Raw genomic sequence first — 27,827 nt, forward strand, 5'->3', positions numbered from 1 at the left:
ATGGACAGTGTGGTCTTTATTTCCCCATGAAGCCCCTCACCTGCAATTATACCCTTAGCCTTTCCCCATAATATATTTTTCTAGCTTTATGAAGTTCTCTTTTAATCTATTCCTGATTCTATCTCTACTCCATCTCTTTCACTCTCAAAAAGTCAGCTGTGAATTGTGACTTGTTTTCCTTCCCGCCAGGATGACAGGAACTGGCTTGTGTTAAAACTGCCACCTGCGTGCATAGAAAGAGAAATCTAAGACCTTGCTTTGAAATGGCAACTGCAGGAGATGCTTCCCACGCTCAGTTATGAGACCCTTGATTTTGGAGCATAATTACAACTCCTGGGAAATAACAAAACACAGACTTGGTGTATAGAAAGATTGTTAATCAAGCTTGATTTTATTTTATTTTTTAAGAAAGTCACTTTGAAAGAATAAAGAATAAAAATGTATGATACTTCCAGTAACTTCCTACCTACAGGAACTCCGAAAAAAATTGTTAAGTCTGCCCCTGATTTAAGATGACTGCTGCCCTTGGACACTCATTTTGATTTTCTCTTCCTATAAAGCAGGTGTGAGGACTTGGATAAGTAGAAAGAAGGAGTCCACAGAACATCTGGTCTGTGATCTGCACAGCTCCCCTTTGGCACAGCTGCAGGGACAGTGACTGCACAGGGAGCATGTCCTTAAAGATGACTTGGTGACGTAGACATTTTAATACTCCCTGGGAACCAATTAATGACACTTCTGTGCCACTTTAGGAGGCACCACCTCAAGGCACGTCAGGACCTCAGTTTCTTGTCTTCTCTCTTCTCCCAGGACTCGCAAGCCCTCGAGCTGCCTGGCAATTAGTTCACATGTCAGCGCTAGGTGCTGAAATAGTGGCGGGTGCTTCAAGAACCCAAGGGAGAATTCTGGTGCATTCCACAGGAATCCGTGCGTAGGAATAACTTTTCGAATATTTGACTGTGAAAGGACCCAGTTTTTAAAATGAAGTTTCAGCTCATTATACGTGAATACAGCTATTATATATTCATTGTCAAATTCTTTTGTGAATGAGAGTGCTTCACTGAAGGTAAGACACAGCACATGTGAGTTCCTCAGTGACTTCAGAGGTACCAAAGTGGGTGACAATCCCTAACCTAGCACTAGTTGGTGTGAAGAATATCACACCAATTATTTTTGAGAAATGTCTTTCTGAGTTTTTATCAATAACCCAATTAAAATGATGTGTAAAACAGTGGTCAAAAGGGACTTGTTAGAACAATGGATTGCACCCGAACGGTAGTATTTTGAAATAATGCTAATTAATTGCACATGTAAAACCACAGCTTTTTTTTTTGTCTAAATTTGTTCTTTAAAAACAAAATGTTAAAAAACCTGACATTAGAAATACACCTTAAATCTTTAGCCAGTAGGTTCCCAGTTAAATCAAAGTAACGCTACCTTTCAGTAGTCCTTTTTATTCTGAAAGAACACAAAGATGTTTGCAAATCTGCCCTAATATCAAAATTCAATACAAATACCTTTGTTCACCGATGATGAAACACACTTATTAGGAGGAAAAAAAAAAAAAACAACAGCTCAGAACCACTGACTATTTGAGAGTGGAAAACAAAACAGATCTTCTTAGTAGAAGAGATACAAGGGAGTTAAAGCCAAGAGAACGATCCAATTGGGGATTTGGCTAGGGTATAGAGTTTAATCCTCCTTGCAGTGCTTAAACAAATCCACGGCAAAATTAAATATCAGAGCCAAAGGTTGGGCTCAGTGACTGACTTTCCTCCACTCCCTTTCTGGTGAGGCAAGTCCCCAAGGTGTTGGGGAGGAGGCCGAGTTCCCTGTGTGAGCAATCATGGCCCCACCTCCCTTCCTTCAGATCAGAAGCTATGGTTGGCACACTGCCACTCTGGCAGGTCTCCCCTTCACAACTGCCTGTTCACCTCCACAGGTCAGGAAAGAACAGTAGTCATCCCTCCTTCCACTGACCTTCAGCCTACTGACCATCTTCCTAAACTGCGACCGTTGGACTATTTAAGCCAAAAATTGTCATCATTTACTATCAATAATTGGTCATTACTATCAGTGAAAACAATTGAGATCCCAGTCAAAGGAAAGAAATATTTTAAATCCATCATCCTCCCAAGCTATGGGACATATTGTATGTGAGATGCATGGAAGGTATATCTTTTCAGCACTCTTTTAATAGTTCTGATTACATTGAGGAGAAAAAAAAATCTTGGTTTAATCTTTAATAATTCCTTGTCTCTCCCTGTCCCAGGAAGCAGACTATAGGCCAACATATATTACTGGCAATAATATATGCTGTGGCTAGAATTTTGTCCTTTTTTATGGTTATTTAAAAATCTATGAGTTATAGTGGGTTTTCATTTAGGGGACAGACATAAGGTTTCCTTTCAAAATAGATGTAACCTAAAAAGTGGGCAGGCTTAAAGGAAAACATTAATTTAATAATAATACAAGTATTATGTAGCTATGACAAAAATCAGGGCATAAAGTGTTACCATATTCTCTCAAGGCTTAATCCCTGTTCTTCTCCATCCTGCACAAAGTCAATGGCATTTTATTCTGGCAACTCTTTAAAGCAAGTAGTTAAGTGAAATAAAACAAAAACCAAAACATACTCTTCTGCCTGGATAGAGTCAACTGGAGCCACATAGTTGCTGGGAATGTACCCCGTCTCTCCAGTTGTCAAGGAACGGGCTTCCCACCAATCTCCTTCCCTGTGAAGAAAAAAGAGGGAAGTGAATATGTTGCCCATTTCAACGTTTTGCAGGTAGACCTGATGATGTAAGAAGTCTATCACCTAGTCCTTGTGTCACCCGCTTTCTCCAGCCTCACTTCTTTTCTCTAAACTCTAACATAGCTCCTACCCTTGAAAGTGTGATAGTTTACCATCTCAATCACCTATGGGTGGAAACCTGTGTTCTCCTGCCTTATTTGTGAATTAAGAAAGCAAGGCTCAGGGGTAGGGGTGAAGCTCAGCTTGTCTAGAGTGTACAAGGCCCTAGGGTTAATCCCCAGCACACAGGCATACACACAAATAAATAAAATGAAAAATAAATATAATAAAAATGAATGTAGGATCTAGTCATGAGACGGCTCTTTTGTGTGTGTGTGTGTGTCGGGGGGGCACATTTTGCCTGTGAAGAGACACAGCTGGAGAGAGGGAAGGGAACCCAGCCTCAGCCCACTCTAGAAAAGCATTTCAGCTGCGGATGGTCTGGGGAGGGAAGACTATGAGGAGGTCTCATCTCTGCTCCATGCGTGCTCTGGATACCTGTCTTGCCCACCCTCTAGGAAATGAGGAGATGCATCTTTCTACACATAGAATGATCAAGACTGCAACAGAACAGGTCTTCCCCAGGCATTTTCAGTTTTAGGTTATTCCATCAAATATTCACGGTCCTGGGTGGGTGAGGGCTGCTGGACGCAGCCGTGGGCACATGCAGGCAAAGTGCAATACTTCTAGGGAGTGAGATTTTAGTCATATCAGTTTGTTTTTCACCATTGCGGGGAACAAACTGATATTCTAGGAGCTCTCAGAGGACAGTACTATTAGCTTAGAGTCACTGAGTAAATGAAACAGTTTAAGTTCATATGCTTAAATTCACACAGGTTTACAGGAGACTAAGAACAGGGATGGAGTGTGCCTCTTCCCATTAACAGTAGGTGAGCTGGGTGTGGCTACGCCTGTAATCGCAGTAGCTCAGGAGGCTGAGGTAGGACGATCCCAAGTTCGAGGTCAGCCTGGGTGTCTTAGTGATACCCTGTCTCAAAATAAAAAGTAAAAAGGGATGGGTATGTAGCCCAGTGGTAGAGTGGCCCTGGATTCAATCCCTAGTACTGCAAAATGAATAAACAATGCATGGGTGACAGGCCATGTGTGTGGGCTGCATCTCGGACTGGAAGAGTGTCCCCCCACTAGCCAGCAGTCAAGCAAGTGAGGGTAGAAGGGGACATGACTGCCTGTGAGTACATCAGACCTCTCAGACTGACCATCAGAGGTCCAGCACCTTCTCTTCATCTTTTTTTGGTCCTTGAAGACAGCAAGAGAAACCGTAGGTCTTTTTTTTTTTTTTTTTTAACTTTTGGCTGGGCTTTGTGTCAAAGCTCTCAGGAAAGAACATGTTTTGGCTTTGAGCTGCGGTAAAGATCTTCCCCAGACTGACTTAGGTAGAAACTAACCAACCTCCATATTAGACCCGAGTCTTCCTTCAGTGTTCTCTAAAGATGAACCCCTAAACACAAGCCAAGCCAGGTACAGATGTGGGAAAGTGTTTGCATAAATTATAGAACAGCTCATGGAAAACCAGGGTGCTGCCAAGGATTTCTAAAACGAATCTTTTAATTAGTTTCTCAATCTCTCTTTTTAAACCCTATTAAACACATAGATGAATCAAAAGAAGGAGACTGTGGTTCTCACATCCAGAAACTCCTTTAAAGTTATAACCAGCTCATGTCCAGATTTTTATTATGAAATTTTTATACATATCAAAGAATATGTGAACTCACTGCCCAACTGAAGAATTGAAGATTATTACCAAGTGTGTGGACTCTACACCATGCAACTTCTCTGTGTGATGTATACCTGTCTTTGAATGTATACAGTTATAAGCCTATCACCTAAGAACATATGCAGAAATTTATTTTCTTCTTTCAATATTGGATGGATAAAGAAATGGCTTCTGGAGATAGTCTTCCTTCTAATATAGTGACAACGTATACTGCTCTGAAATTCCACTAGATGGAGACATTTCATCACAAAAAACAAACAACACCCATCATCCCCGCCCCTGCCTCCCCCCACCCCCATTTTTCAACCTGGGAAATGCTCCAAAATGGCGAGGAAAAAATTAAGTGCTTGTAGCACAGGCTTATTTTTCAATACACCACAACTTTCATCAGGTTAGTTCTAATAGTATTAAATTAAGGGGGAAAAAAAGCTAGCATCAATATCAGGGTTATGTGGGAATGTCAATGGGTGCAGGAAGCCAATATATTTCACTGCAAACTGGGAGAAGCCCAGTCTTATTCAGGTGATTTGGCAATAATGAAGTAATTTCCAAATCAGATTCAGCATTAACTATCTCATTTTGGTCTAGGCACCTAAATAGTTTAGAATAGATTAGAATCCAACTATTGGCTCATTTGAAAGCCATATATGAAGAATTTATGACTTCCTTATGTGACCCCATTAATCTCACAAGGGCTTTCAGTTACTCAGAAGAAAGATACCATCTTTGATTTCTCTGTTTCTAGACCATTAGGGTCACTTTCACCACCATGAGGTGACAAGACTCAATGTATATGAAACGAGCCTCACATTTTTTATTACATTTGCTTCATGATTATTCACATTGGGCCCAAAGGGTCTGGTACAGATTCAGTAATGTCTATCAGGAGTTATGTGAATAAATACAATTCACCTACAAATAAATAATACACTCCACAAATTGCATTTGATTTAGGAGAACAGGATCTCTCACACAGTATTTTTATTTCTTTAATTGGGTTATTTTGGGCAACTGGCATTATTAAAGCTGCACTTCTTTAAACTATTTTTACAGTTCAGTTTTTTTTTCAATTTATTCACACTTGGTGAGCTATTCTTTAATGGTTATATTGTTTTGATTCAAATGTATTACTTAAACCTGGTGCTGGCTTCTAACTTTTTATAACAACCCACCAATTCCTCTGGTTTAAGGATTTATTAAAAGAGTCTATTCCCCAATCCCCAAAGATGCTAACAGGACTTGTCCTAGGATCTGGGAGCCCAGGTACCTTGGAGCCCTGATGGAGTCAGGAATTGGTATTTGCCAACAGCAGTCAGTGGGATCTGCCCAGCCATTGAGTATTTTTATTACAAATGCTGGATTCTTTCTAAATTTGGTCATTCCCCATCTTGCTTTCAGAGGACATAATAATTTTATCAAATGTTTGGGTGGAGTGGCTCTAAACCAGGATTTCTTCTGATTACTACATAAAACACTGGTAAAGAGGCCCTAGGCAATGACCACTACTTCACTCTGTGTAAAATATTATACATATTTTAAAGAGTCATTGTTTTGAGATATCACTGGGTATATCACTGGTCATGAAATGTGAAAAAAGGGAATAAAATGGATGCACTTAAGTATTTTGCTAAATAGGTTCAAGTTCAATAATGTCCCGACACACCACACGGAGCTTTAACAACAGGTCAGTAAAGTGCCCCTGCCCCTGCTGGGCAGCAGTGCCTCTGCTTCTGGGCACATCTGCACACACCCATCCTATGGTGGGCGCTGCATTGTCAGACAAACCTGGGCTGGGAGTGTGGCTCAGTGGTAGAACACCTGCCTAGAGTGAGTGAGACCCTGGGTTTGACCCCCAGTATTGCAGAATCCCTAAATGAAAAAACAAAAACAACATTCCAAACTGTGTGGCCTCCAGTCTCTGCCTCTTGACAGGGCTAGGGAGTGGGAAGTATGGCAGCTGTCCAGGGAGCCTCCCGTCCCTCTTCTGTAAGGGAGGGGCCAGAGGCAGGAGGCCTGCAGGGGAGGAGTGCTCCGGCTGCCTCAGTCAGGGCTTTGTTTTTCCTTCATGATTTTCTCTTCCCTGTTATTACCCTTGACTCAAACCTTATTTTTCTTTTCCATAACCTTGCAAAAGGGCATTTAAATGGCATGTAGGATGAGGAGTTTCACTAGTAAAAGGGAAAAACATTAAGGGGAGAAAACCTTTGTAATGGTTTCTTCTAGGAGAACAGGGTCAGAGACCAACAGGCCTCTGTAACATCAAAGGCCATGCATGAAAATCACAAAATACAGACTGGACTCCTCCCCACCTCTTAAATGTTTCTCCAAAATTCAGTTTGATGATATAGTAGATCCTTTCTGGATTAACAAAGAAGAAGTCGTGGGCTGGGGCTGGGGCTCAGTGGTAGAGTGCTTGCCTAGCATGCATGAGGCACTGGGTTCAATCCCCAGCACCACATAAATATAAACAAATAAAATAAAGGTATTGTGTCCATCTACAATTTAAAATTTTTAACAAAGAAGAAGTCATGAATTTGACTTTGATAGGGACTGACTTTGCAAGTGCCCTTGTAACTTGATGCAGACCCATGAGCACTGTGGAGAACCCCTGGCCCGCAGAGCTGGGTGTAACTTGGTGCTTCCTGCTACTTCTGGTTCTTACCTTTTAAATTTACAAATAGTTTTAAATTTGTAATCAGTCTTGCCATTTAGGGAATATTGTATAAACCGGGGAGGGGAAATGATGCGTATTTCAGAATTTAAAGTTAATAGATTTTGACAAGAAGCATTCATCTGAGAATCAAACTAACAATAAAAAATCAGAAACCAGAAGAAATTAAGTCCAAATTCCCTCCTCTTCACCTCTCAGCCAACTTTCTAAACCTTCATGAAACTTGGGTGGTTGAGTTGCCTTTGGTGGGGGTATCTAGGTCCTTCCAGGGTCACACCTGACCTTGTACTCAGGATGTGGCCTCCACCTCCCTCCCAGCCTAGGCTTTGCCACCTAGTAGCTTTCTGCATTTGGGCAGTTCCCTAACCTGGGCCTCCTACTCCTCAGATATCTCAGGATGACGATAACACATACCTCAGACAGTTGTTCTGAAGAATAAATGAGAGCATTTGTAGCTCAGCACATGGCCTGCACATAAGGTGCCTTCAATAAATGGCAGCTGTTTACTATTTTAAACAAATTCCTGTGGCTACAGGAGGAGGTCTTCTGTGGGGGAGGAGGGGCAGGTAATATTCCTGACCTGGGAGCTGGTTACACAGGCATGCTCCACTTGTGAAAATTCAGCAAACTGCATGCTTTTAAGAAATGGCAGTGAAATATAAGAAAAAATGTAGGAAACATAAAATATATTCCTTGAACCATTTTAAGTGTAAAATTATGTGCCAGTGAGCACATTCACCCTGTTGTACAACTATTGCCAAGTACATTGTCCATCTGTGTACTTTTCTGCATGTATATCATTAAGTAAAAAACAAACAAATGCATCCACACCTTTGTGAATGATGACAATAATAGTAATTTTTAAAAACCCTGTGGCAACTGGCTATGTAGACAGTGTCTTCTGATGTCCAGATAAGAGCTATTGGCCTCTCATGGAGGGACTCAGTTCTTGCTGTTGAAAGGTGGCGTGTTATTAGTGTATAGTCCTGAGAACTGGGGCACATCTAAGGGAGGGGTGAGTTTTCCCAAGGAGGTCTAAAGGGAGTGTCCAGGTCTAAGGGGAGGTGTGGTGTGAGCATGGTTCCCTCTCACCTCCCCATGCTCATCTTTTGGAAAAGCTGAGGAGCCAGGCTTTAAGTCCTTCTACCACCACAAAATCCAGCTTGCTCAGAGAGCAGAGAAGATGCAAAAGCAACCAGACATGGTGGCATGGGATAAGCTCCTGGTGTACCCACCCCTTGGCCCCCAGGTGGCAATCTTTCCTAACCACTGGAGAGAGCTCATGGGAATACTTGGGGTACCTGGCTTGCTGATGAGGGACACCACTATATTCTAAGGAGACTGGAATTTTCTGGAGGGCTCTCATCTGTGCACACTGCCTTGAGCTAATAGAGATAATATTTAAAAACCCTAGGAAAATGGGACCCATATTTACTCTTGCTTATAGAAGTATTAAGGGTCAAATTTGAGAAGTAAGTGTCACTCTTAACTTTCCTCACTCCCTGCTTAACCATTGTTCCTAGGAGCCACATTTTAAAAGCCTGCCTTGTAGTCATTCACTGAGAGGGTGGAATTGTTGCTTCTTTTGCCTCACAAAGATTTTCATTATGGGGGAACACCTCCATGGGCCCTACCCATTGGACTGTTTTGCAGTTGTGAAAACAGAAGGAACTTGTTGCTGGCCCTAAGTGAGGGCTTCGCTAGTATGACATCCGAAATGTGTAGAAAATCTCATGATAGAGAGTATGTTATGTGGGTGGCCAAGTCATGTGCCAACCATTTGAGAGAGAAGTGCCAGGGACAGTGGAAGGTAATGCTGCTGCTTCTACAACCTTTTTCTTTTTTTTTCCTACCAGGAATTGAATCCAGGGACACTCAGCCACTAAGCCACACCCCCAGCCCTTTTTTTTTTTTGTATTTTATTTAGAGACAGGGTATTGCTGATTTGATTAGGGTCTTGCTAAATTGCTAAGGCTGGCTTTGAACTTGCCATCCTCCTGTCTCAGTTTCCCAAGCTGCTGGGGTTATAGATGTGCACTATAGTGCCTGACCTTCAACCTTTAAACTAAAACCCACACCCCACACCCCAAACCGTGGACTGTGCTACTCTTGCATCTTCTGGAAAGCCTCTTGAACATACATGGGAGCTGGTTACACAGGCATGCTCCATTTGTGAAAATTTAGCAAACTGCATGCTTTTAAAAAATGGTGGTGAAATATAAGAAAAAATGTAGGAAATATAAACATAGTGCATTATATAGCATTAAACTGTGCCTTCAGCTCTTTTCTCAAATTACATAGCTTTGAACTAGTGAATTTCTCAGTCATTCTTTTTACCTTTTTTGGCACTTGACAAGGCACAGGCTGCACACGAGAGCCCTTTCCCAATCTGAAAGGCATGCATGCTTTCCCCTTTCATCCCCAACTTACGAGCTGTTCAATATTTGAAATTTTTCTCCTTTGTGAAAACTTAGGTCATCTTCTGTTCGTGCTTCATAGTCATAAAGAGCCACAAATAGTGTCACTCCTGATAAAAGAAGGAGAGAGATCATTACACAAGGGGACATTAATGCTAAAAAATTAAGTCTTTGCTCAAATCTCATTCTCAAAATCTACCTTTAGTCAGTCCCAATAATGTGATGAAGTGTTATAATTAATGTGGGAAAACCAGAGGCACAGGATCAAATTTATGCCTTGGTTGTTGTAGGGGATCATTATCTGATGTGACAAAAACCTGGAGCTGGAGGACTTCTCTCTGCATACCTTTGAATGAGCCCTGGGGAAGAGACAGATACTAACATCATGTCCAAGGGCAGCAGCAGCATTATGGTTCAGATGAGCAGGACTCTGCAGCAAGGGCTGGCACTGTTTCTCTCATGCACATTCTCCTCTATTTGGGAGCCCAAGTTAAGTCTGGGTAAACTGGGTCACTCTTTACCATGGCATAATAGTCATGGGTAAACTGGGTCACTCTTTACTATGGCATAATAGTCATGTAGAGTGTAACAGAAAACTCTTTCTGTGGCTTAGGTTCTGTAATGCTCACTCCAATGAGGGGTACACTGCCCTTGGCATCTGCAATTGCTTTTGTAGATTTGAGCTGCCTGGCCCCATTGCTGATACTCACTGCTCTCTCCCTGGCCTCCTCCTTCCTTGCACTCTCCTCTCCTCCCATGGTCTTATAGTACTCACCCATTCTACGTCTTCTCATCTAGAGGCTCCCCAAAGAGGCCCATTCTGCCTTGCAGAAGTTTATTAACAACAGCAAAAATTGTCCAGACTCCCACTGGCCCATGACTTACTTTATACCATAGGCAGAATTCTAAGGTGGCTCTTAATGGCTCCTGCCACTGGTACTCACTGGCTCTCAATGGCTCCTGCCACTGGTACTCATGCCCTCGTGCTATCCCTGTCCCTTGAGTGTGGACTGAACCTACTGACTTGCTTCTAACCAAGAGAATGCCCAAAGGTGATGGGATGCCCTTTAAATGATGAGGGTTGAGAAGATGGTGACACCATCTTCCTAGAAGACTCTCTTTCTATATCAGCTTGGACACTTTGATGAAGCCAGGTGCCATGTTGGCAAGACCATGTTGACAAAGAACTGGCTAGCAGCCGGAGAACAGAACCTGCCAATAACCACACCACATGAATTCAGAAGCAGATCATTTTCAGGTGAACTGTGAGCTGACTACAGCCTGGCCAGCACACTCTGACTGCAGCTGGGGGAGATCTTGAGGCAGGGGGCTCTGGTAAATTATTCCTGGATCCTGATCCACAAGAACCATGAGATAATGAATGCGTATTATTATAAGCTACTAAATTTTGTGATAATTTTACTAAAGAATTGATAACTAAAACATTTCATTTCTCTGAGACCTGTTTTCTCATTTGGATCTCCACACACTTCAAAGTGCCTGCTATGGCCTGATGGCACATTCCCTGCTCTTTCACCAAGCTGCCATGTTGCTGTGTAGGTAGTTCCAAGGGAACAGATGTGTCCATGAGACTTACAAGAGTCAGAGAGAGTGGAAGGACTTATCTTTCCACCCCATCCCAAGTGGGACTAACTGCTGGAGAGTCGGTACTCAGATGGCCTGACCATACAGAGAAGGGCTTACTGGGCAACTGGTTTCTTTGTTCTGATTACTTTAAAAGCTTAGAAAAGAGAATGGCTTGGGGGCTTTGGATGTAGCTCAGTGGTAAAGTGCTTGCCGAGAAAAGAGAGTGGCTTCAAACAAATATGTGGGTGCCTCTAAGTTCATGCTTATTCTTATTTAATACTCTACTAACAGATTCTCTTTAGTATATATTTAAAAACAGAGCCAAGATCATACTACAGTGATACATGAAGACCCATATTTATAGTAGTACAGTACATAACAGCCAAACTATGGAACCAGTCTAGGTGTCTATCAACGGATGAATGGGTAAAAAAAATGTAGTGTATATACCCACTAGAGCAAAATGAAATTATGTCATTTGCAGGAAAATAGATGAAACTAGAGACAATTATGTTAAGCAAAATAAATCAAATTTAGAAGGTCAGGAGACATATGTTTTCTCATATGCAAAAGTTAGAGAGGAAAGAGAAAAAGAAAGATGGGGGTGGATCTCATGGAAATCAAAGGGAGATCAATGGAGGAAAGAGACCAAGGGGTGGGAGGGCAGGAGGAAGGGGGGAAGTGCTGGGGGTAGATATTGGACAAATTATATTGTTATATTGTGTGCATGTATGACTATGTAACAACAGATCCCATCTGTATGTACAACTATAATGCAGAAATTAAAACACAAAGGGAAAAACAACAACAACAACAACAACAGACCCAAGCCATTCTGCTGTGTGGAAGCCAAAGAAGGCCCATGGAGATGGACCCTCCCACTCTCTCCTTGCATCAGTTGACAAGTTCTTACTGAGGGTTTTTAATATCCTAGGGACTGAGGAGGGAATTGAAGGAGGTTACTGAGAAATGCAGACACTGTTCTTGGCCTTAAGGGACTAAAAGTAGCACTGGGAGAAAGGACTGCACAACCAATTAATACAAGGCAGGAAAATCTGCCACGTCTGGGGAGAAGAGATGAGATGGCCTCTTAGACTAAGGTCGTCCCTGACTGCAGTATACACGTACATATGAGAAGCAAGTAACCCTTTCTTGTGCACTTAATGGTACCTGCAGACTAAGGGGTTCATGTCCAGATTCATAAATGAGTGTTCAGGGATGGTGCCTGTGTTGGCAGAATTAAGTCTGTACTGGCAAAGCACTCATGCTTCTTACAGCAGAGGTGTGTTATGTGTCTTTCTGTCTATGTGTCTGTCTGTCGGTCTGTACATGCTGGGTGCAGTTTTGACTCTTCTTTTCTTCTGCATCCTCAAAAGACATAGGGCTTTAGACTGCCAGTCCACGACTCTTCCCTTCTTTCTAGAGACTTTCTGGGAAGACAGGAGGGATGGGTGAGTGTACCACACAAGGCTTGGAGGAAAGGGAAAGCTAGAGTCACTGCAGTACAGGGGTGAACATAGATGTTTTTCTGTTGGGCAGAGTATCACATGCTAGTGCAAGAGAAGTAGACACTGTCCAAAGGCTTTGGGTCAGATGCCCTGAAATAACTACACTACCACATATTGGGTGCAGTGGGGTGGGGTGGGAGAGAAGCCCTGCTAATGCCTTGTTAGTGGAAACTCCCCTGATAAAAAAGCACAATGAGTCATTATATAAGGCAAAGACATCTGCTCCCAGATGAGCTGGGAGATGCTGCATTCTTTTAAACTTCTGTAATAAAACAATTTTGGAACAAATAATGTCATGTATCTAGTTACCATGGTTCATATACTGGGAAAAGATCTGGAAGGCTAAGGATGCATGAGATAACTTACAAATATTTTGGAAAACATATGTTTGAGAATGTGAGCCAGATATTTTATAAAGTATTAGCTAAGTCAGCAAGTACACATGGCAGTATCATATAGCTGTGTGAAAGACAAAGAAACTTAAGAGAGAGAGAGAGAGAGGGGTGGGGGAGAAAGAATTGTCTCTTAAGGATACATAAGGCTTGTCTTTAAAACACACACACACACACAAACCACAGAATAAAAAAAATACATGGAAAAACTTGAGGGTTGATAATCTCAGTCATACAGAAGATAATGGAAATATCATAGAATTGAGATGAATGATCAAATATCATGCTGCCAAATGACCCCATCTGCCCAGGAAATGAGATCAGGAAGATGAGGAAGAAGGTGCATCCCACCAGAAGCGGTGGAGGGAGGTGGGAGGAAGTGGATTCATTTCTGGAGAATTCAAGATACACACAGACACACTCCTGGAGTTTCTGATTCCCAAGATCTGGGGTGGCGCTTAGGCAACTGTACTATGAAAAAGCTTCCCTGGCTCTTCTGGGCTAGCCAGGGTTGACAGCCCTTGGCTACAGGGCCTAGAATGCCATAGCTCACTAACTCACTCATGCAGAATCCTACAGAGCAGCAACATGGGATCCCGCGCCCTCCGGTAATCAGGCATTTTGATGTGTACATCAAGCTTTGGTTTTTTAATAACAGCTCTTCATCTGGTAGAGGGTAGGTGGAAACTGACCTGAGTCTTCAGTGTTAGTCCAATGGAGCTGACTGGGACACGTATGTTCAGTTGCCAAAAGAATTAAGGACAGCTGTCCCCCTCCCTCCCAGTAGGTGCTTACCTGTTCCTCCTCTCGTACGCAAGGTCCCAGTGTGAGACGAAGAGTTCACACCCCCAAAGACAGTGAGTCCTTGGCCCCCGGCTGCATGGAAGTTGTTGTAGTTGGGGATGGAGGTCACGCCGAAGCTGGGGTAGTGCTGAGGAGTGGGGTCTGTGCCATAGCGGTACCCGGAGCTCTGGTTCAGGCTGCCATCCCTCTCCTCTGTCAGTTTTGTTGCTTCTTTATCCTTACATTGCACACAGCCCATTATCTAAATTCCTGGAAAAAGAACCAGGAAGGAGATGCATGAACTTGGATGCTCCTTCGTTGCTGGGTTGCTTTAATGCTACAGAGGAATAATTTATCAGCCTCGTCCTTGGATATTTTAGGCCTATGGAGGACATGAAGAAAAGCAGTAGCTGGGATTGATGGTGAGCGGGAATCTCAGTCCCTAATTCACAATCTCACTTGTTCCCCATGTCCCCTGGAAGACAGGATCAGCACAGGGATGGTGTTCACCATGTAGCAATGTTCCTCAAATGAGGCCTGCGCACCTCAAATTTTGTAATATTACACACAAATGATTCTCATTATGCTTTTCTCAGGTTATCTTTAAAATGATGTATGCTCCATAAACAATTCTAGAATAAAAACTTCCATCATGGCAAAGGAAATTGTAAAGAGGGCCTGGGTGTACTGGAAAAGCCAGAATAGGGTCCCTAAAACTCATCAGACCTCTTCACTCACGGGTACCCATTCTTCAAGCACAAAAGGATAACAAGAATCAAAATGAAGAACTAGTTACTGAATGGGAAATAAAATTGCCAGAACCTAAGAGGCCTAAGATAGCCCTCAGTAATACAATCATTTAAAGCTGCTAATTAACTTTTCAAATTTCCATTAGCTTTTGACATTCTTCAAAAATATTAAAAAAAAAAAACTCACTCCTATGTTCTAGAGCTAGTGGTGGATTAAAAACTTGAGTCACTGTCATCCCACCCGCCTCAAACCCATTTCTCCAAGCATCCCCATCCTAGGAAATGGTACTTCCAAAGACCAGCTTGCTCAAGTCAGAATCTGGAGAAGCATCCTTGTTCCTTCCTCCTTGTTTATTTTCGCTCTTCCTGTCTCACATGCTTCTAATCAAACATGACTAATATTTCAGTTCCTCAAAGATTCCATTCTTTCCCCCCCACTTACCTTCAGGCCTCAGAACTCGGCCTTGAACACTCTTTCTCCCTCCTCTTGGATATGCAGGGAATCTTTTATTCCCAGTAAATGCATCACTTCCTCTGCATAACCTTCTCTGATCCACCCCCCTTCCCCCAGGCTAGGATAGTGTTTTTCCTAAGTGTTCCCATGGCGTCTTGATTTCCCTCATCATGGCACCTATGGTGTGATATTAAAATATGGCCTGTTCACTTGTTCCATTGCCCAGTGGACTGCCAGTTCCAGGAAAGCAGGGCCCTGTCCATTCCCCTCATTGCTATATTGCCCGTGCCTGGCACACAGTACATGCTCAATGAATCATAACCAAATAAGTAAAGATTCTGTAGCTCATTATATTTCTCTTTCACTTTTTGCCTCAAGGCCAATCCTTCTTACAGTGACTTATCAGCAGTGTGCCCTACATTTTCTAACTTACTGGCATGTATGTGAGAAGTGAAGAAAATTCCAAAAAATAAAGTAAGGTGGTTAAATGGTCCACTTCGAACTGTAGACAGATGGGTAGGTAGAAATTGCAGTGAATGTCCTTGCGAAAACTCCGAGAAGCAGCCCATTTGGGACCACAGAGTCAAATGAGAAATGCATGACATCATGTGTAATAACATGCAGCCACTGGGGAGGGCAGAGCTGGCACAGGACAGGAAAAAATTGGGGCTATGAAGTTTTTCTATTTTATCTTGCAAACCAATGTGGGGGCTGCCACATAGGACGGGGAGATTCCCAAGGGCACCATTCTGAGCACTACTGTTCTGCTGGAGCAGGTCACAGAAGCAAATGTTAGATCATTCTGAAGCCCTTGCAAAGTACAAGTTTCAATAAATACTTATTAAATCGAGAGTCAGTTCTTGAGAATGGGAATGTTTGCAAATGAGCCGCCTACTGCTGGAGCTGAGGTCACCAAATCTGGAACATATTTCCTAATAAATCATTTGAGATTAACTTATAGTCTACTGTATCCAACATGCTTTTTAACTTACGGTAAATGAATGATTTTAACAAGTTTTCAACAGGAAATGCAAAATATCTCCAAGGCATGATTTACTGAAGGCCTTCCATCATTTGTTGTTGATATTGCTTCATCAGACTGATAAATATCTTGCTCACTCTATATTAACTCTTTCATGGTGGAAAGTTGCTTTAAGCTTCTATAAAGACCAGACAGAAACCATTCTTATCTCAAATGCTCCCCCCACCCCCCACCCCCAGGGATTTCATTGACCTGTAATTAGAGGGTGTAAACCTGAATTCCACAATCATATCATTTACATCATGGTTCCCCATCAAGGGACATTTAGGCATTGTTTGGAGATATTTTTGGCTGTCATGATACAGGGTGGAAGGGTAGCACTGGCACTCAGTGGGCAGAGGCCAGGCATGCTGCTAAACATCCTACAATACATAGAACAGTTTCTCACAACAAATCATTACCTGTAACAATCCCTGAATGTGAACAGCATTTAAGGTTGAGAAATCCTGATTTACAGAGAGGAAAGAATTTATACCTACATAGTTGAAATAGTATAATAACCACTTCCCTTACATGCATGTGATTAACATGTAACCCAGAAGGCTTTCCTTTGGAAAATGGAGGCAGTCTAAAAAAATTGACATGAAAGACTCTGATTTTTCTCTGGAAGTTTGTTCACCATGATAGAGAAACAGAACCTAAAACTAATAAGACCTCTTATTACAAACTAGTCTTCCAACTCCAGCCAAATAAAACAAACACTACATTGGAAACCCTGCAGAAAATAGGACCTCACATCTGATCAAACTAAGAAGATAATCTTCCAAAATCCACTGAAAAAAAAAGTAATACATTGTAATAAATGACCGACAGCTTACATATAATTTTATGAAGTAATAAAGGGGAAAAATCATCAACCCCTTGAAGGCAGAGATTATTTTGTGGTTTTTGTTTCACAGATGTATCCTTAGTGCCCAGAATATTGCTGGGCACACAGAAGTAATCAATAAATGTTTGTTTAGTGAATTAAAAAAAAAAAAAACCTCAACCAAAATAATTTTAGAGAAAACAATCCCCTTTTATACTAGGAATAGCATTTCATGCATCCAAAATTTTGAATTAAGTAATGTTTCTACACTGATCTTGCTTAATCTCATCTTTATTGACACACATGAAGACACATAAATAAGCCAGTAAAGACAAGCTCAAGTCATTAAAAGTTAATCACAATGAAAATATTTGTATAAGAATTTGTGGTCTTCTTCCTCCCACGTGGGGCGGTCAGACTAACCATTTCCTATGGAAGAGTCAGAGGGAAGTGCTGAGTTGTACTCCACGTGATAAGGCTCCTTGCCATGAGGCAAACTCTGGGCTTTGGGGTTACAGTAGGGCTTCTGTTATTATGTAAATTATGTGCTGTGGCTTTTATGTCCAATGCTGTTAAGTCCATTGTCAACACAGAATGTTCTAATATGCTGGCTCTAGACCTGTCGATTACTGGGAAACACTGAATAATACCAATCTGGAAATGGGGCCCTAGAGCTTCTCTGAGTAGTAAAATATCACCTAATCTCCTGGCTGGAGTCGTCTACACGCTGTCATCCTTAGACAAGTCAGTGGAAGAGCATTTCAATGTGCCTGTGGTCAAGGTATCTCGATTATGGCTATGAGGGCTCTATTCTTCAACCCTTTTTCCAACTGAGGGGCCCTGCTTCTACTATGAAAATAAAATCTAAAATCTTCCTTAGTTCTGTGGATCTTTTCCAACAGCCTTATGCAACTAGGGAAGAGTTGTCTGACTCAGAATTTAAGGATGGCCATATCCTGCTCCCATGAGCATGGCAGACGTTATCAACCAATCACAGCACTTGCTGTAGCTATGTCTTGGTTGGCCTCTACACCCTTCCAAAAGCTCTCTAGGGGTCAGGTGAAACTGATCTGGAGGGTTGGATCTATTTGCTACTATAGGAACAGGGTCTTCTGACCCTGGGTCAGTTGTACACATACTCATTCCTATTGAAGGCCTTAGACTGCAGTCTAGTCTGCCAGATGTACATTAAACATGGATAGCGCTCATATTTCCTAATACATGGATCAAGAGTAATGCCTATATGCTCCAGTTCTCATGTCGCAGGACTTGTGAGGTCTTAGGTGTATACTTGAGTTGGGTACTAAAAAGGGGAAAAGGCCACTGGCAGTCTTTTGCACAAGCAGAACACCTTCTCTCAAGACACATACACATGTAGGCAGAGGAGTAGCAGGAGGAAACGTGAAACTGACAGGTAACTGTGATTTTGGCAGTGTTAAGTGCTTATGCTCAGAAACCAACCAGATGAGTGTGGAAGAGTGACAGTCCTTAGCATAACTCTCCATCCCGCTCCTGACAGCCCAGGGGATAGAGCAGGCTTTGGAGAATGACGGGCAAAGCAATGCATTGCCAATACTCTAAGGTGGCATGCTCCATGTTCTCATCCTCTAACCCTTTGGTTCTGTTCTGCCCCTTTACTGGGAAAGTATTAAAAATGAAAATAAAAGAACAAGGAAAGGGAGTAAATTAAGAACCCAGAAACAAACTCAAGGAAGTGAGATGAGCACCACTGAAAGAAGAATTTAAAGCTGTTGTTGATCAACTGCAGTTTCATACACTTCTCTGGGAGAAAGGCAAAAGCTGGCAGCTTCCTGAGCAAATACCCTTGTCAGTCAGCAACAGTGGCAAGAGTAAAGGATAAGATGTGGCAGAGGCACATCAGAAATCAGCTGACTCCAGGACAGAAGGTTCATGGCAGGGCGCTCTTAATCCTTATAAAATTGGTGACATTCACAAGAACTGACCTGGAGTATTTTGCTATATTCTTAGTGGAGAAAGTTAATCCCTAAGAGTTTAGGGAATCTTTCCTGAGTTCTTATCATGTAACTTGTTGGGAGCAGGATATTCAGAGATGGCTGGACACCATGCTGATAGCAAGGAGTTGGGCCCCAGGACCTGCCACTTAAATTTCCAGATTTCCTAGCATCTTTCAATCCTTTGCAATGGGACTTTCCTCCTTTGTAGGACATGGGGCCCCTGATCCTGACAGCCTATAAATGAGTTCAGGCAATGCTGCTTTGTGGGGACAGCCAGACAGAAGGGCCAGTGGTGCCTGGGGAAGCTAGAAAGAAAGAAGGTCCACTTGATTACTCTTGACAGCATAAGCACTCCCTGAGTCCTTAAGGCAAAAAAAAAAAAAAAAAAAAAAAAAAAAAAAAAAAAAAAAAAGTGAGGGCTGAGCTCCATGTAGAATTGGTGCTGGGTTCAGCCAATGGCTTCAATTCAACTATGGAAAGATGAGCAATGCAGGGCTCTGTCTGTGTGGGGAATCCTCTTTTTGCTGTGAGCTGGAGGGAAGGAAGTCTAAGAGAGTGAGGTGGGAGGCAGAATTCTGAGCTGTCCGCCAAGATTCCTGCCCCTGTTGAGCATGTCCTGTATGATCCCTGAGATTTGTGAATGATGGGAAAGTCACTCCCATGATTAGGTTATGTAATTTGACACAGTTGACTTTAAATGAGGGAGATTATTCCAGGTGGACTGACCTAATCAGAGGAGCCGTTGAAAGGGACGGCTCTCCCTGGGGATGTAGATTCAAAGTGTGAGAGGTATTCGATGTGAAGGATCTTAGAGATGGAGGGATCATGGGTTACTATACATGTGATGGCCCTAGGAGCTAACAGCTCACAGCTGGCAGAAAGCAAGGAAGGTATTCTTAGTCCTGTAATCATGAAGATCTGAGTTTGGTCAAGAGCCTGAATTGGTCCATGCTTTATATGGTTCAACTGTCACGTTGTTACATCTGCACAGTGCCTGGAAATGGACTCTTCCCCAGTGAAGCCTCCAGATGACAAAACAGTGAGCTGGTGCCTTGATTTCAGCCTTGCTGAGCAGAGAACACAGTCATGTCACGCAGAACTGTGAAAGTCAGTGGATATTGTTTTAAGCCACCAAGTCTGTGGTGCTTCGTCAGTAGAAAGTGAATACATATTTAGGTGGGATGGGGCACCATGGAGATGAAGGCTCCAATCTCCACAGTGAAGACCAACATCCACGCAGTGGTCCCTGCAGGCCAGGCTCTGAGCTGTGCACTGGAGCATCTTATCTCATTACATTCTCAAAACCCTAAAATACAGGTATTCTTATTTTTCTGCATTATACAAGGGAGGAACATTTTGGGTAATGTGTCTACAGCTAAGTCAGGTGGGGATAGGATGTGAAGCCGGATAGTCTAAGTCCATGGTTGGTACAGAGAACCTCTGTACCAGAGTTGCCTCTTGCATCCTGGTCATTCTGTACAAGGTGTGAGGACATAGGTGGGAGGTGTTGAAAGAAAAACCCATAGGGAAGGACCCTGGGTTCCACAGGACTCACCTTCATGTGCAGACTAACAGGGGCCCTGATTTCAGGGACTGGGCCTCAGCCTCCTACTCATACCACACCCACTAGACAGGGTCCTGTGGAGGTGCTCAATTGTGCCAGGTGTAGTGAGTCACCTCCTCCTTGGTGTGGTCTGGCATCTTAATGAGTGTTTGAGCCAATGCTGAAGCAGCCTTCAATTTCCTGACCTTTCCTGGTCATGGCAAGGGTGTTTATATACCCCAAAGGAGTCAGCCTTGATTTTCTTGGTATTAAAAAGCTGTCTTTCTTGGAACACTTAAAATATGATTTGCTTTGCAGACAAAATTTTCTGGAACATATTTACTGCATAAATGGAGATATTCATATAAATGTCCCTATTAAGCACAAAATAACAGATTTCTACTCTTGATTCAAGTCCTGTGAGGCAGAACCCCTCCCCGCAAACACAAGCCATAAGATAAGCAGTCCCTGAGGTGCGAAGACTGAGGCCAGAGTGATAATATGTACAATGCAGACACTGGCCACATTCAGTAATGGGAAAACAGAGCCCATTTAACAATTAAGTCAAAGCTTTGCTTCAGAAATAATAAGAGGTGAAGTTGGACCCATCTGATCAGTTATGCATGATTTTGCAAAGGCCCTCTGGAGGGTGAACCTTGTCCTGTGCAGCACAGCAAGGGCACCGAGCTAATAGAAATCACTCATAAAACATATTACTTTAAGAAAAAGCCACATTCCTGGAACAGAGTATATTTTGTGGCTCCCCACCTCTGGCTTTTCTTGTTCAAATGGCCCCCAGGCTGAGAAGCAGCAGCTCCTGTCCGTATAACGTGTTCTCCTCTCCCTCCTGTACAGCTTTCCTTTCCCCAGTGCCTGGAAATTCAAAAACACTTAATGAAAGAGAGAGGGAAGCATCAGACCCCGATGGGAGACTTAACACTGCCGTCAAGTGAATGGTGGAACCAATTCCAACCCTAAATGGCCAAAGACGTTTTAACACTAAACTGTGGAAAGGCTCCAAAAGGAGAGTGAGAATATTTTCTTTTTACATTCTTTTTGCTTTGAATTTCAGGGTGAAGAATGGAATGAAATGGTGATGGAAATAAGTGTGATATGTTTTAACCCTGTGGGTGCCAAAGAGTTCAGAAGGAATGAGGGCACAGGCTGTGAATTTTTTCGGTTTCCATCTTTCTTTTTAATATTTATTTTTTAGTTTTAGGTGGACATAATATCTTTATTTTATTTTTATGTGGTGCTGAGGATTGAACCCAGAGCCTCAGGCATGCTAAACAAGCATTCTACCACTGAGCCACAACCCCAGCCCCAGGTTTCCATCTTTCTGCCCCTGCAACCTTTTTGGTCCATAGGAAAACACCCTGTAGTTAGTATTTTTAATTTTTATTTTTTTTCATTTTGATATCTATTTCACAAACTATAACAATTACCCTCTTAAAGTATATAGTCCAGTGGTTTTTAGTACATTTACAAAGGAAGCCCATCATTATTAGTTCTACAACATTTTTATCACCCCCCAAAGAAACCTATACCTATTGTGAAACTTATGGGACAAATACTCCTTTCAGGAATAATCAGGGAAGCAATGTAGACCAGTGAGATACTGTCTTTCACCTTTAAATCCACAAATAATTTTTTAAAAAGTCTACCCAGTAATGATGGAGGTAGATAAAGCCTGGAGATTTTGGTAAAACAACTTGGTAATTATCAAAAACCTTAAAACTGAGCATGCTCCTGGAATTGTCAATTGTGCTGAAGAGATACCTCAAAAAATGACAAATGAAGTTCTATGAAATGTTATTTACCATTTGAGAAATTAGAAAACTTGCTAATTGTTTAACAAGAGGGTGGCTAAGCAAACTGTAAGGCATTCCCCTGATGGAAAGTTAAGCAGAAATCACAATTTAGGTTTATAGAAAAATGATCAGTAATAATAATTTAAAAAGTCCACTTTCTATTAAGAAGGCTCGCATGATTGCAAATATAAAACAAATGCCTAGAAAACAGTTCAGAGGGAAATATACCAAACTACTAGTGATGTATAGCTAGTACATAATGTGAGACTGTTCTTTCTTGGCTGTTTTCTTTATTTCTCAGATTGTTTACAATGAAGATGCATCATTTTCATAATAAGAATAAGTCATCTTTATTTTTTTTCACACAAAAAATCCCCCTTTAGTTTTGGTTCCTGATTGAATTTATGTGTAAGCTGAAACAACCATACATTGATGATGTATACTTTGTGGGCTGAAAAGTTAAGGAAGTGTGATTGATTCCATAACCTGTTAAGAGGGACCTTCTCCTTCTGGAAGGTGTGAGACTTCTAAGTGTGTTTTCTGGACCTCTTCTCAAGTGGGCAGTAGGGGCAGAGCAGGTAGCAGGTTGTGAGCACACACAGATGAACAGTTGAAGAATCTAATTAAGGACAGAGATAAAGCAAAGCCACATACGGAGGACCCTGCAGGTGCTAAGTGCAGAATCAGAATTTGGGATAACAGAACCAGCAGCGGGGGTGGCTGGATTAGTGGGTTTTTGAGAAGCTTTGGGTCTCAAGTCCTAGGGACCTGGGGGAGGGAACACACCAAACTCAGAAGGGCAGTGTTCATGCAAGTCAACCTGGAAGCTAAGCAAGGCCTCTCTGTGAGCGAGGTCTGAGCTCTAGGCAATGGCCCAGCTCTAGGAAGGTGCAAGGAGGAAGCAAAGCCCTCTTGCTCTTTGGACTCCAGTTCATGGTAGAGGCAGGGGACCTGTTCTCATGCTTGCTGCCTTTGCCCTTTCCTGCTGGAACATTCAGCTTGGCATTTTGATGCTCTGACTTTTGCCCTAAAACTTGGGGCAACTCCAGCAGGCCAGAGGACAACAAGAGAATGGGTTTCTGTGACCTGCAATTCTTCAGGAACCTAAAAGGTTCGATAGAAACATTTCTTCCTAATGTTGATGTTCAGTCAAGACCTTTTCCACCCTCATTGTCCCTGTTCTCTGAAGACAGCCACAGGAAAACAAAACAAAAACGTGGGCTTCTATTCGTGAACCAGCAAAGAGAGAGGAAAGTCAGCATCACATCTAGGTCACAGAGGCAGAGCCTGGCTTTCTGGGCTGCGCTTGTTTCAGGAACAGTTGTGGCAGAACTGGCCGAGGGCCAGAGATCAGAGTGTCACCTGGCACAACCACAAGCAAACACATTAGCAGAAAGCAGCCATCTGAACAGGCTTCGTGGAGGCCCCCTCCCTGGGAATGCAGAGAGGGGAAGCCCAGAAGGTTCCCTATCCAACCCTGCTCTGATCTCTCCAGTCTCCACAGACGTTCCTTGCCAGAGGACCCTGTATTCTTTCAAAGAAAGATGAATTCCTTTTCTTTTTTTTTAAAGTCATTTCTAGCCAAGAGGATCAACTCCTTAAAAGCGAAAGATGAACTTTGAATAAGGAATGTGACTCTCCTTTTCTTTTCTCTCTCTCTCTCTCTCTCTCTCTCTCTCTTTTTTGCCATCAAGCAAAAATGGTGTCACAGAATGGTGTCATAGTCTCCGCGGTTTCCCTTTTCACTGATGGGTTACATGGTTATAAAGTCAGAGCCCAGTCAAAATCTGAGAACTTGTCATGAAGTCATTTGTTTTGGAACTTGAAGCCATTTTTTTGGGGACCATCTTTTCTTTGAAGAATGACCTCCCCCCCCCCCCCCCCCCCCGCCGGCCTCTGTGTCTTCACCTTGGTACTTTATGCAACACCAACAGTCCTGGCATTTGCAACCCTATAGTGGTTCAGAATTTCAAAGCTTTTGGAAGGGTGGTTGGGTGGGAATGCTGATAAGTCAGGCAGTAGAAAACACACATGGTCCTCTCTAATGCTGTGGCCTCTTCGTGGGACCCAAGAGCAAAGAGGAACTACTGGCCAGGTCAGTGGATGAGAGGGTGTCTGCCTCAGTGAAGGTTTCCCAAGGGATCCACACCTGTGGAAGACAAGTTGTGCCACAAAGACACAGAGGAAATGAAAGGAGGGAGATAAGTGAGAGGAAGAGAATGTGGAGCCACTGGAAGGCTTCGGTGACACTTTCCCCAGCTGCACATGTGAAACAGCATTTGGGATGACAAACTCGTTACTTGTGTGGGATGAACACTGTTACATGGGATACACCACTTGTTGATGACTTACTTAAAACCTGACTAAAATCCAGTCAGGTTAAAAAAAATTTTTTTTTTTAATTTAATGAATTCAAAAGAGGGAGCAGATGGTTTATGAATAGCATACATTTTGTAAACACTATTGCTTATAAAACTTACAGAAAAAGCACATGAATGATTTTTTTTTAGTGCTGTCTTGCATAATATTTAGACTTGAAGTTATCACCTTAAAGACAGCACAATCTTCTCCTTTCTTCTAGAAGTTTGTAGGACTCTGGCATCAGACAGGGTTGCCCTGAGCCCGAAACATGAGGGGACACAGCCTTGACAACCTTGAGACCCGAATCCGTATCACTGAAAATAAACTGGGGAGGAGGCAGTAGTGAGGAGTGTGGCAGATTGCTTGTTTTCCCACAAAACCCATCCTTGCCCCCTCCACAGCAATGGAGTTTCAGCTAGGCCTGAGGATGTGCAGCTGAAGACTGCACCTTCAGACTCTCTTGCAACCGGGTGTGGCAATGTCACTAAATCTGGCCAAGTAGTTGTGAATGGATGTGACAAATCCAACTTCTGCATCCTTCAAGTGGGAGTGGGTGTCTTCCCTTATCCTTCCTACTTCCTGTGGGCTGGAAAGTGGATGTGGTGCTGGCGAATTGGCTTAAACAGGCCGAGGATGACGACTCTGTTAAGGAATGGTGCAGTCACAGGACAGAAAGGCCCTGGAGGGTCTTGCAGAACATGACTGCTCACATGCCCTAAAGTGTCAATCTTTGACCCTCACATGAAAGCTGCAGGGATGCATATCCTATGTGTTTTTTGGGGGGGTTGTGTATGTGTGTGTGTGTGATGGGGTCTTTTTTGTTGTAAGAGGTAGCCTGCACCTTGACACAAGTAGGGCGTGAAAGTCCCAGAGATCAAAGGCTGACTCTGTTGGGTATGGGTCTCTACATCCACCCCCAATTCCCACAGACCTACTTTGACACCAACAGTTAAACCTGGATTAAGGCACATTAGTATAGTAACAACACTAGTGAATCATAGTACCTGCTGCTCACTGGGAACTTATTTTCTGCTTGGCATTTTCTATAGGGTCTTTCATTTAATCCTCAGAGCAATCTTGCAAGTTTATTTCATAGTTAAGGAAGCTTGGGATCACAGAATTTAAATAACTTGCCTTTACCCAGTCTGAGGGACTGGATCTAAATCCACACCCACTTCAATCATATATTCTCCCTGTTAGACCATGATATCTTTGAGAGGCATGCTCTGCTCCTAGCTATTTTCTATGTCCAAACAGGTTGGTCTGCAAGTATCCAGGGCATATTAGATATAGAATATCAAGCTCCTACTTCAGAGAAGTCCTGGAAGTAGTAGTATCTTGGAGCATGACTGCTGAGTATCTCTGTGGCCTGGAGTATATCCTTGACCCTCTGGAGCCTGTTTCCTCACTAGTTGAGCCATGGACTTCAACAAGGAGCTCTCCAACATTCATACCAAGGCCAGCACTCCAGAAGGAGGTAGAGCCCTCGGTGCATATTCAAACAGAACCACCAAGCACAGTAGGCTGGCCCAGCACACCTCTTAGTGTCCTGAAGCTGAACCTTAGGAATCATGAGGAGCCATGCAGAGACCTAAGCACATGGTCACGTTTAGTTAAAAATGTTCAAATGCCCCCTGTCATGGCCAGAACCTTGACCATGAGATATGAAACTTTTTTTATTTTTATTTTTTAGTTATAGATGGATACAATACCTTTATCTTATAATTTTATTTATTTATGTAGTGCTGAGAATTGAACCCAGTGCCCCATGCATGCAAGGCAAGAATGCTACCACTGAGCCACAACCTCAGCCCCAAGATATGAGATTTTTAATGATGTAAGAAGAACTGAACATTGCTATGTCCTATAGTTTTTATTTTATTTTGCACTGTGACTTAAAGTGTTTTTTCTTACTACAGTTTTCAGAAGACTTGACTATGTCCTCCCTGTTGCTAGAATGGAGAACAACTTGTGATCCTGCTCAACCAGCTGAGGCACTTATGACAAGTTTTGGTCTTGATCCACCTCCTCCCTCATCACATAGAGGCCCCAACTCTCTCTGGCTGTCACCTAGGGGTTGCTAGCTACAGGGATCTCCTTCTCAGGTGCCGGAGAGGAGGAAGAAAGAAAACAATAACAAGAACAAAGAGTTTTGCCCCCATCCCTCACACAAAAGTTACTCAGAAATCACCATAGTGGGGCTGGGGATATAGCTCAGTTTGTAGAGTGCTTGCCTCACATGCACAAGGCCCTGGGTTCAATGCCCAGCACCACACACACACACACACACACACACACACAAAAGAAATCACCATAGTGACAAATCACCCGTTTTCAACTACTTCACTTCCTTTGCGTTTTGTCTCTCTTCACATATCTTTAATTTATATTCAGCCCTGCTTCTAGCCCTTATTCAGCCAATGTATTTCTACCCCCTCTAAGTGACAGGCACTGTGCAAAGGGCTTTCGACATAATATCAAGTAACTGTGGCCCCTGCCTTGCTTATGTATACTTAAAAGAGGACAGGCAAGTAAATCAGTGGTTTCAGGACAGGGAAGAGCACAGAGGGGGTTCTAATTCATTCAGATCAGGAATCAAAAAGATGATTGGTCACTGGCCCAGACAGAGAAGTGGCATGCTGCAGGCAGAGGAATAGCAACTCTGAGGGCACATGGAGCAGCATGTGGTCTCCAAGCACAGTAAGTGGTCCTGTGGCTCATTTGATTTCTGTCCATACTTATGGAGTACTCAATGTGCCAAGTATATCACAAGGCTCTGGGTGCTAAGGGTTAAGAAGACAGGTAGGTCTCTGATCTATAGAAGCCTATCTACACTGCTGTGAAAGTGGCTGGAAATGAACCTGAGAAGTACCTAGAAGCCAGATCATAAACAACTAGATATATGACCTTTCCACTGAGTACTTACTGTGGAGTCTGTAGCTTTGCTATATGAAATATGCAAATCATTTCCTGTGCTCCATCACTAGCCTCATGAGCTGCTTATTATATATTTTTAATATTATCTATCATTGGTGTTATTTTACAGATGGAGGAATTAAGTGTAGGGAGGTCAAGTTATTTGCCTCAGGCCTCAGAGGTAGGCTGAATTGAATTTTAACTCAGACCTGGCTAGAATCTAAGACTTATACTCTTAATCATGTGCTGATATGCTAAAGCATTTGTACATTACCCATCT

At 42.7% G+C, this 27,827-nt stretch overlaps 1 protein-coding gene across 2 annotated transcripts in view; it reads right to left on the bottom strand.

Moving 5' to 3' along the window:
- Positions 1–27,827, bottom strand: part of FYN (FYN proto-oncogene, Src family tyrosine kinase) — a 204,111-nt gene that overhangs the window by 41,239 nt on the left and 135,045 nt on the right. For both annotated transcript variants that reach the window (XM_081294884.1, XM_081294883.1), the window contains exons 4-6: positions 13,900–14,157; positions 9,631–9,727; positions 2,637–2,735 (exon numbers count right to left, since the gene is read on the bottom strand). In XM_081294884.1, the coding sequence (XP_081151010.1) occupies positions 2,637–2,735; positions 9,631–9,727; positions 13,900–14,146 (443 nt within the window). In that variant the 5' untranslated portion in view covers positions 14,147–14,157. The remainder of the gene's footprint in view (positions 1–2,636; positions 2,736–9,630; positions 9,728–13,899; positions 14,158–27,827) is intronic.

This window comes from Spermophilus citellus, assembly GCF_964194105.1.
Source record: "Spermophilus citellus genome assembly, chromosome: 5".
In the NCBI taxonomy this organism is placed as follows: Eukaryota; Metazoa; Chordata; class Mammalia; order Rodentia; family Sciuridae; genus Spermophilus; species Spermophilus citellus.